The sequence below is a fragment of the Triplophysa dalaica genome, chromosome 12, assembly GCF_015846415.1.
Source record: "Triplophysa dalaica isolate WHDGS20190420 chromosome 12, ASM1584641v1, whole genome shotgun sequence".
Lineage (NCBI taxonomy): Eukaryota > Metazoa > Chordata > Actinopteri > Cypriniformes > Nemacheilidae > Triplophysa > Triplophysa dalaica.
Window position 1 is genome coordinate 14,210,434 of NC_079553.1, and position 10,162 is coordinate 14,220,595.

General features: G+C 38.3%; 1 protein-coding gene across 2 annotated transcripts in view; it reads left to right on the forward strand.

Moving 5' to 3' along the window:
• cdkal1 (CDK5 regulatory subunit associated protein 1-like 1) overlaps positions 1 to 9,871 on the forward strand; it is a 322,974-nt gene extending 313,103 nt beyond the window's left edge. For both annotated transcript variants that reach the window (XM_056762570.1, XM_056762571.1), the window contains exon 15: positions 9,270 to 9,871. In XM_056762570.1, coding sequence (XP_056618548.1) covers positions 9,270 to 9,419 — 150 coding nt within the window. In that variant the 3' untranslated portion in view covers positions 9,420 to 9,871. The remainder of the gene's footprint in view (positions 1 to 9,269) is intronic.
• Positions 9,872 to 10,162: the final 291 nt, after the last annotated feature.

Below are 10,162 nucleotides of genomic sequence, written 5' to 3' on the forward strand. Positions count from 1 at the left end.
TTCACACCAAGAACAAAAACAATGCCAAATAATAAAATACATAGGAAATATGTTGTTGGGGTCACTATCAGAGCAATAACATTATACAATGATAAAAAATTGACAACATATTAAAATTTATGTAAGCAATAAGGTATGCTATATCGCTAATAAGTGATTGCTGAAGGGCATCGCTAGTCACTAAGCAAAGCGTTGGTTATCACACAATGCAAATATTATAGCCCAAAATATGCATTAAAGGGACTGTACAACCAAAAATGATACATTTACTCACCCTCTGGTTGTTTCAAACCTGTATAAATATCTTCGTTCTGTTGAACACAAAGAAAGATATTTGGTAAAATGTTTGCAATTTTCAGTTCAGGGACATTATCCACCACCATTGTAGAAAAAATATGTTGTATATTTTAGATATTTTGAAGAATTTACAAATATAATCAGAAATACAAACAGTTCTACCAATTAATTGTTCCTAATATGGTATTAAATGTAGTAAATCATGTTTCACATTCTTCCAAATATCTGTCTCAGTGTTTATACAGGTATGACATTAGATGATCGTGAGTGAATGATGGTTGAATTATCATTTTTGAGTGAATTATCCCTTTAATGCAACTTAAATGAAGAACTGTAAAATCATTAAAAGCATTTCTTCCTCTAGAAAAATATTGTTCCTGAGCGATCAGAATCAAGGAGTTATAGACCACTTAACAAGATGTAAACACTTGTCCAGAGGAATTTCATTTATTTTTTATATTGCATACATAATTCAAACTTAAATATACAGTAGTAGTTCAACATTTTAATTTGGTTTCAAATGTTTTGTTGGTTGTATTTTGTTAAAATAATTGTGTTAAACAACAAAAGGAAAACTAAATTAGGAAGGTCCTATGGAACAGCATTGAACCAGTGATGTTTCCACCATCTGAAGTGGTCCATAATTAAATTTAAAGGCTCTCTAATATTAATGGTGAAACTGACTTTTACCGTCAAACTTTACTGGTATATTTTTTATTTATTAAACAAATTATAGAAGTTCTTCCAGAGTAACCCAGAAAAATGTTTGTAATAGCCACATGTCTAACAGATCTCAAGACAGAAAGCATTCAGACAGCAGTCGGGTTCAAACCATATGCTATTGTTCCTATAATTTACACATTCATAAATACTTTATCTACATACTGTACCTGCATCAACAATGTTTTGCTAATAGCAGTAAGTGAATGATCATGACAGAAAGACAGCACTGTACTGTATTTTAACTGTGAGCAGCGTGCAGCTGAAAAAGTTTAACCAGAGGAAATTATTTATAATTTATCGTCTATAATATATCGACTTAAATTTTACTATCAGCCAAAACCGATGACGTTAAAAATGATCATTTATCGATACCGATATGGCCTATAATTTTTCAGGCATCCCTATTAAGAATAAATAAGAATAAATTGACTTGTGAACTGTAGCAGCTGACATCGTCTCTTTTTTCGAATTCCCTTTCTTCTTGTTCACCCAAGATGCAGTGACTCCGACAGTATTTGAAACGATGTTACAACAGACTTTACCTGTGTTGCATTATCGAGTTACCAAAATTATTTTGTTGAGCTTGTTACTTCCCTCTCTGCTGAGCAAAGAGTTACTGTGCATGACCTAGCTTCTCTGTTGAACACAAACCTAAGCCTGATATTAGATTGACTGACTATAGTTACAGTAAACAGGATATAAGATACAGTTGTGTTCAAAATTATTCAACCCCCAATGCTGTAAATGGTTTTAGGGAATTTAGTGTACATTTGTAATTGTATTCAGAATGAAATCCTACAAGGACTTCTTAAAGAACCATATGCAACTGACATCAAAATGACATCAAAATGACATCAATTAGTTTTGTAATACAGTAGTAAATGTTTATTTTGTGAATTCTTCATTGACATAATTATTCAACCCCTTAAAGACTACCACTCTGAAGAACAGAGGTTCAATGAAGTGTTTTCAATCAGGTATTGAAAACACCTGTGGATATCAGGGAGCAGCAATAAAGCCTAATAAGCTCCTTCTAGACATTTACTGGTGTGGTTACAAACATGGTGAGGTCAAGAGAATGGTCCAGGAAGACAAGAGAACCGGTGATTACTCTTCACAGGAAGGGCAATGGCTATAAGAAGATTGCAAAGATGTTAAACATACCAAGAGACACCATAGGAAGCATCATTCGCAAATTCAAGGCAAAGGGCACTGTTGAAACGCTACCTGGTCGTGGCAGAAAGAAGATGCTGACTTCAACTGCTGTGCGCTACCTGAAGCGTAGAGTGGAGAAAAGTCCCCGTGTGACTGCTGAGGAACTGAGAAAAGATTTGTCAGATGTGGGTACTGAAGTTTCTGCTCAGACAATACGGCGCACCCTGCGTAATGAAGTCCTCCATGCCAGAACTCCCAGGCACACCCCCTTGCTGTCCCCAAAGAATAAGAAGAGTCAACTGCAGTATACCAAAAGTCATGTGGACAAACCACAGAAGTTTTGGGATAGTGTTCTGTGGACTGATGAAACAAAATTAGAACTGTTTGGGCCCATGGATCAACGCTATGTTTGGAGGAGGAAGAACAAGGCCTATGAAGAAAAGAACACCTTGCCTACTGTGAAGCATGGCGGGGGGTCAATCATGCGTTGGGGCTGTTTTGCTTCTGCAGGTACTGGGAAGCTTCAGCGTGTGCAAGGTACCATGAATTCTCTTCAGTACCAGGAGATATTGGATGACAATGTGATGCAGTCCGTCACAAACCTGAGGCTTGGATGACGTTGGACCTTTCAACAGGACAATGATCCCAAGCATACCTCCAAGTTCACTAGAGCATGGTTGCAGATTAAAGGCTGGAACATTTTGAAGTGGCCATCGCAGTCACCAGACTTAAGTCCGATTAAGAACCTCTGGTGGGACTTAAAGAAACCAGTTGCAGTGCGCAAGCCTAAGAATGTGACTGAACTGGAGGCTTTTGCCCATGATGAATGTGCGAAGATACCCGTAGATCGCTGCAAGACACTTGTGTCAAAGTATGCTTCACGTTTAAAAGCTGTTATAACTGTAAAAGGATGTTGTACTAAGTACTAAGATTGAATGTCACTTGGGGGTTGAATAAAACTGATAATGATGTGAGCTCAGAAAAGACATTTGTGGTTATTTCATTATAAATGTTATGTTATATTTGTCTGACCTACACGTGCCTCTTTGATTTTATTGTAAGCAGGATGACTGAATGATCATAATCAATGTCAAACCGACCAAAACAATCAATTTCAGTGGGGGTTGAATAATTTTGAACACAACTGTAAATAAGCATGTGTGCAACAGTGAGTTACGTGAGAGTAGAATGTTATGTGAGTCCTTTTCTGTGTGCCCTTGCCTGCCAATATACTTTTTTCTTGGCTCTTATAGATAGTGTTTATACTAATTACAATACTGCTGAATTCGAAGCCTCTTTTCACATTCTGAAAGTAATCTAGACCGTCTGCACCACTGATCTATATATAAATGACTGGATTGCTCATGATGTCATTACACTGAAGCTACCGCTGCCTCTAAGTTGGTATGCCCAAACATTCTATTAAATTTATTGGGAGTTATCACATATTCATGATAAAAGAGTAACTTATCAGTCCCCGTTTTTATATCTAAAGTCTCAAAGCTCTGTGTCAGTTGGGCATTTCAAGATGGCGGCGCGATCGCTTCTGGTGACTTCACCTCCTGCCATTGGTTTAGCGTTCTAGGTGCAATCCAGTCATTTATATAGATTAGTGGTCTGCACCCTGTTATTCTCATTTGTCAGTCATTCAGGACATTGAAGGATAGAGGTAAAATTTTCAGTCACTTGATCAATGATAGGGGCAGATCAATTGCCCTGAGGGAAGCTCATTGGAAGTCTGTTGTCCAACTTAAATGGAGTGATAATGTATTGCACTCTCTCTCTCTTGTTGCTGTGGCCTTGGGTCTTTTTTCTGCACATATTAAGATGAAAGATGATAATGTTCCAAAGGGGGTTATCTTTTTGAAATCAAGTATGTGCTGAGTTTAAGTGTCTATGCCTATTTGTGTGCATATTTAGTTCTTTACCAATTGTTGTCCTTAAGAATTGTCTTCTTTGATGCTAAGCTCTTTTCAGTAAGGCTCTAGGCTAATGTACAACATTTTCATCTCTGTTGTACACTTGTTTTGCACTGGAATTTGGATTATAGTTGCATACCTAATAAAGATTCAATCGTGTTGACTTCTGTTGGTTGTTGTAGTGTCTAGGGGGATTTTTTTATTATTATTAATTGAAATAGAAAAGTCTGCATAAATATTATTTTCTTGAACCTATAAGAACTGTTGCTTTATCAATAAACTGAAATACGTTTAAATTGAGGCATGATTAACTAAATAAAATTACTAAAATAAAATGAACTAAAACTGAAATAAAAAATAAACCTGTTTAGAATTAAAAAATAAATAGAAAATACAATTTAGATGAACAACTCTGGTTCTAAAGAGAGGGAAAAGCTTTAATTAGTTTGGATTGTTTGTAGTTAAAGACCACTTTCGAAGATGTACGCACTGGGTCAGAAGAACTTCCCGTTTCAGTTTTTATATTTATTATTAGTATTTTTGTAATCTTTTTTTAACTTGTTTAACATAGTAAATTGGTCATAAATGTTGTATTGGTTGTATTTTTTTTCAAACATTTGTGAAGTGTTAAAAATGGAAACAGGACATTCTTCAGGATCTGCGTTGTTTACAACCTATGTAGAGGTCTGTAGGATTTCGAGTTTGGTTCTGTGGTTGATGCATTTTCTCACACAGTAAGCCATGATGCTTATGTGAGAGTCCAGTTATCTTTTTATTTACCAGTCAAACCCCATTACTTTCTCGCATCACATCCTGCCCTGTCTCTTACAAAACGACACTGCAAATGTTACAAAAGCCTCTGCTGCTTCTCCTTTTCCTATCTTACCTCTAACATCAGTATTTTTTTATTTCAACATATATCACTCTTTGGATGCCAACCGTATTTATTTGGGCTCAGCTGTGTATGAACCCCCCATGGTGAAGCGTCTTGAGTGTGTGTTTGTGGATTATCACCTCAGCCGGGTGGGAGATCATACAGTCCATGCTGGCGTCTGGAGGCCCGGTGTCCGTGTCCTTGAGCCTCTCACCTCCTCCACCAGCAGTGTCTCGGTCTGAACCCTCACGGTCTATTGACGGCCACTGATTTGATTTCTGTGTGTGTGTGTGAGAGAATGACACAGACACGGATCAATGCAGTGTCTGGACACAGCACGCACTAGTGGTCACTCTATCTGACATTCATCAGAGGAGGAGAAAGAGCAAGGAAAAAAGGATAAGGCAGTGGCAGATGGTGTGAGCGATGATAGAAATAAGAAGTGAGAGATGGTTAAAAAAGAAATAGTATTTTAAACTCTCTCTATCCATTTAAGCAAGACTGTCTGTGTTAATGATTTGTCTCATAGAGTTCACAGAGGTGAGGAGACACAGCAGTCTGGCATTCAGTGGCCATACCAACATATGATTTAAAAGTGAGGGGCTTTTGCGCACATCCAAATGGATTCAGGATGAGGTGACAGTCAAAACTAGAAACATGGGGACAAAAATATCAGGTATTTGGTTTTCTGATTGCTTGACCCGTGAGGTTTTCAGACAGATGTCAACTAGAAGCTTTCATTAAATCGTCACATTTTGGGTTGGCTGACTTGAATATATGTAAATAGTGTTTTAAACCTGTATTTTGTTTTATTGTGCCACCTTATCTCGCTGTCGTCACCGTTAGTTTTAAGCATCAGTCTGTCTGGTGGTAGGACCATAAATCCCATCAAGCCCTGCTGCAGAGTTTTTAACACACTGAAATATACCCTCTTGAAATGTCACCCTTATCCTAGATCAGATTTTTTTGATAAAAAGCGGAAAAGAGTGAGGATTTACCGAAGTGTTTCTCCACATGGCTTGTGAATTTCATAACCTGGCATCAGCAGATAACTTAAGTTCAGTTGCTAAGAAGATATTATCCAGCTAGTTTCCATCCACATTCATCATATGCTTCTGAGGATACTGATGTTTAGTAATTGCGTTGAATATCCACACGGGGAAGTAAGCCGGTACAAAGGAATTCCCCTCACAGCTGAAAGTTTTACTACGGTTCATCTCCCGGTGTGTAGAAAGAGACTCTTAGGTGTTTTACTTTACTGAAGTCTAACCTCATGTCGACTTCGGACATTCTTTTGAGCAGAGTGGCACTAGGAGGATATTATTCATCACTGGAGACCCCCAGGGTAATGTAGTAAGATCGCTTCTGTTTGAATGCAAGCTTGACTTAAACCACCACAAAATGAGTGCGGCAAGAAAACACTTTCTTTTCTTTTCATGGTATGCATTACAAAAAAAAATTGTGTCCTTATATCTGTGTAAGGTTCCTAGCTCAGCTCAGAAATTTTACTCTGCTTGCTTTTGTAACCATTCGACAAGCAAGTCTGGTTTCTCAGACGGCTGTTTTCAGAATCTCTCAGTGTAGAATGTGTGGTTTCAAAAAGCTTTCAGACACTATATCATGTTAGCAGGGCAGCTTATCTCTTTTACTGTTAGCCACAAACAGTGCCGTGATTCAGACACAGCCAAGCATGTTACAGTCGTGTAGGAGTCAGTGGAGAATGTACTGAATGGCTCTGGCTGCTCCCACGATATCCCTACGATCAGGAATTGTGGGATATGATCCCATAGGTGAGGTGACGCTTGAATTGGGCACAATGAGTCATGTAGGGCATCTGTGGGTGGATGTTCGGCAACACGATCCTACTCTTATGAAGCACAATGACGTTACTTTCCATTCACACACAGACACACATACATGACAGAGGAAGACACCATCTGGAAATCACACCTGCGACCTGATTCACATTGCTACACACAAATTTAACTGAAAAGGTTGTGATACCTGCCGCTCCTACACCTACGCTCATGATAAATATTCAGGTTTCCTGTGTGCTCATTGAAGCCTTGACTATGATGTTATAAAGGTCATCATTGGGTGAACCATAGGGCTTTAAGCTAGATGTACAGCACTATACTATCATTTCATTTTTTAGTATCATTTTGGTGGATATATGTGACCGCTAGTTTCAGCAAGTCCCCACTTTCCACCTGATGCCTATTGCACAGTTTTTTTTAACTGATATTAACCTTTAAAAAAAAAAAGTTCAATATCTTACTGTCTAATAGGGAGATAGTTGCCCAGTATGAGCTGCAAAGTGTAACAGACTTTACAATGCTTGTGAAATGTTGTCAACACAAGACAATATGCCAGTGGGACCCTTATGTCCCACCCCTGAATTCTGTCTGCAGTAAGGCTATGGTGATCTTTTGGATATGACTGATCAAGACAGTTGATCCCACACGGACAGTTTCCACCAGCTTTTAGGAAGGCAATGGACGAGCTAACCTATAAAAAAACAGGAACTCTGCAATCCATATAAATTCCACAGGCCTCAGGTGGCCCTTTGGATAGAGTTGGAGAAAAGACATTTGCCATAAGAGAGCAGATGTGGTTAAGAGTGTATCATTGAGATAAACTAGACACGTCTTGAAAGTTCCTGTGAAATGAAGTCAAATAATGAAGGATGGGCTCAGCAGCCTGTCCTATGTTGGTAGACTTCCTCCTGGTTATCTGAGAGGACTGTTGACACTAAAGATGAACATCACTCTAAATTTCCTACACGCCCGAAAGGTTTCCATCCAGCACTTCTACTTCCTAAAGCACAGAATGGCAATGGATCCCAATCCCATAATGCATATCTGCATTACAGCCAGCTGGCTATTACCGCCACAGCACCCTGAAATATTGAAATCATGAAATAGCCATTCAGATTGAGGCTTTATATTTAATAGCAGGGATATATCACCCCCTCTCCAGAAATGAACATATTATTGGGTCAGCTGTCAGGTCTGTTCTGAAGGGAGACGTGTCTCCATTACAGTGTCCATTATAGATGAACCTTTAATGTTCCAACACATTAGAGAGGACAGGACTTCCAATTACAACCATTTTACCCTTTGAGACTTTGATGTGCAAGTCAGTCTTAAATCTCGGGCCGTTTTAGAGCCTAACTGGCCTCTATCATTGCCCTGTCAGTTTGATGTTGATAAATGACATCTGGACTCTACTGTGCACACTGGCTCGTATCAAAACACACTATCTGTTGGTCAGTTTCCATTCACGCACTGTTGGTTTTTTTAAGATTGATAGCTTGGATATCTCGTGGTCTAGTGATTGTGTCAATTCAGCTTCTTTTAATGCGTAAAACCATAAAGTGTAAAAGCGTCAGTTGCTGCTGGTTTGGGCAGAATTGTGACACTGTGGTGGTACGTTGTGCTTTACTTTGATGGTGGTAAGGGTGTTAGCATTCAAAATGATTTTTCTTGCTCTATCAAATTTTTTTGTATTTCTTACTTTCATGAACACAAAGTTGAACTGTGGGACTACTCATTATTTAAATAAGACTTTTGGATCTCGACAGTCCTATTTTCCAATTCTTTTTATTACAGTACATGCAAAAATGTCACCAGGATATTCAAAAATCCCTTTTGTTGTTCCACCCAAGAAATGTTTTCACGCATGGGAAAGTAAATGAGAATTTTCATTTGAATGGACATTGTCAATGTCCCTTTAAAGATGATTTGAATACTAGGATCTTATACCATATTTAAAATTTGCAGACTTGACTTCTGTTGCTCCACCTGTGATTGATGCCGTGCACAGGTGCTTTTCTTTGCTTTCAGTGGTAGAATAAAGACAGCTGTAAGAAGAGAATAAAGCTATTGTATCGTCATGTTTGCATGAGCATAGACCCAGAGACGAGCTTTGACAAGCTTTAACAAGCTTTAACAATATCCCAATGCAAAATTCAGCAGGTAGCCTGAGCAATTCGGTCCGCACAAAGGTTGCTTGTGTAATGCACATTGAGATGACACATAAAGGCAAGGCCTCTTTTCCACCTGCCGTTAGTAAGCATGTCTTTTGTGAACAGATCAGTAATGGTATGTTACTTGGAAATATTACAAGCCAATTGGTGGAATGACTAAAACCGTAAAATTGTAAAACAATAAGATTTCAACTATGAAGACTAAAACTGATTTCTGTTACTTTTCACCCGAAAAAATACATATTGCAGCTTTAATTTACTTTTCATCTCTCTGATCTTTTGTTTATTTTTCTTCTCTTTGTATTTTTTACAGGAGCTGAAGGTGTCCCATCAGAATGGTGTTCACGTCTCAAAGGATTCCTCTATGCTTACTGGATTGTTGTGGAGATTGGAGGGTCATGGACTCAAACTGCTTTCATTTGGAATGGCTATGGCTGCCATAATATTTTTTTTTTGTGAATGAGAAGTTCCACTGACACCAAAATTTCACGCGATGCGTCGGACGAGGCCTTAAAGAGTGTGCAGTGACCCAAGGACTCCGCAAAGCATGAATGTTATCGTTAGTGTTTCAAGCTCAGATAAAGATAAATGAAGCAGATAAGTTAGGACAATTTTCTTTTGTAAACTACTGATTAAAGACGTCATGTTTTAATGTTTAATTTAATAAGATTGAACATTTTTCGCCTCAGAGCAATGTTTTAGACATGCTTTTTATTCCAGTGGTTTTTGCAAATAAAAGCTTATGTAAAAGGACAGCTTGTAATCATTTGGGATTTCTGTTCATTTTCAATCCCAGCAGTTATTCATTTTCAAACACAGGTGTCTCGCTGTCTAGTTTGCGCTCGGAGCAACAGACTCTTCCCGTCTTTGTTCACAGCATAAAGGAGCTCTAATAAATGAGTCTGCACACACTCAGCACTGTCTCCTGGGTAATATTTCTGGAATGTTTTCTCTGGGATTTTGACACGAGGGGGTCAGCCGCTTGCAAAACTACAGTGTGTTTATTACCCCATAATGACCACATATAATCAGTAGCGTGGCTGTGTATGTTCTTATGTCAGTTTAATTGGAAATGTAATATTCTTGTTGACAAGATGAAGTATATATTGAAAGCAAGTTATAGATATTGGAGTCTTTTGTCCAAATATCACATGAATGCAGTATAGTGACTGTAAATATTATGCCATGGTGTGGAAAGCCACTCTA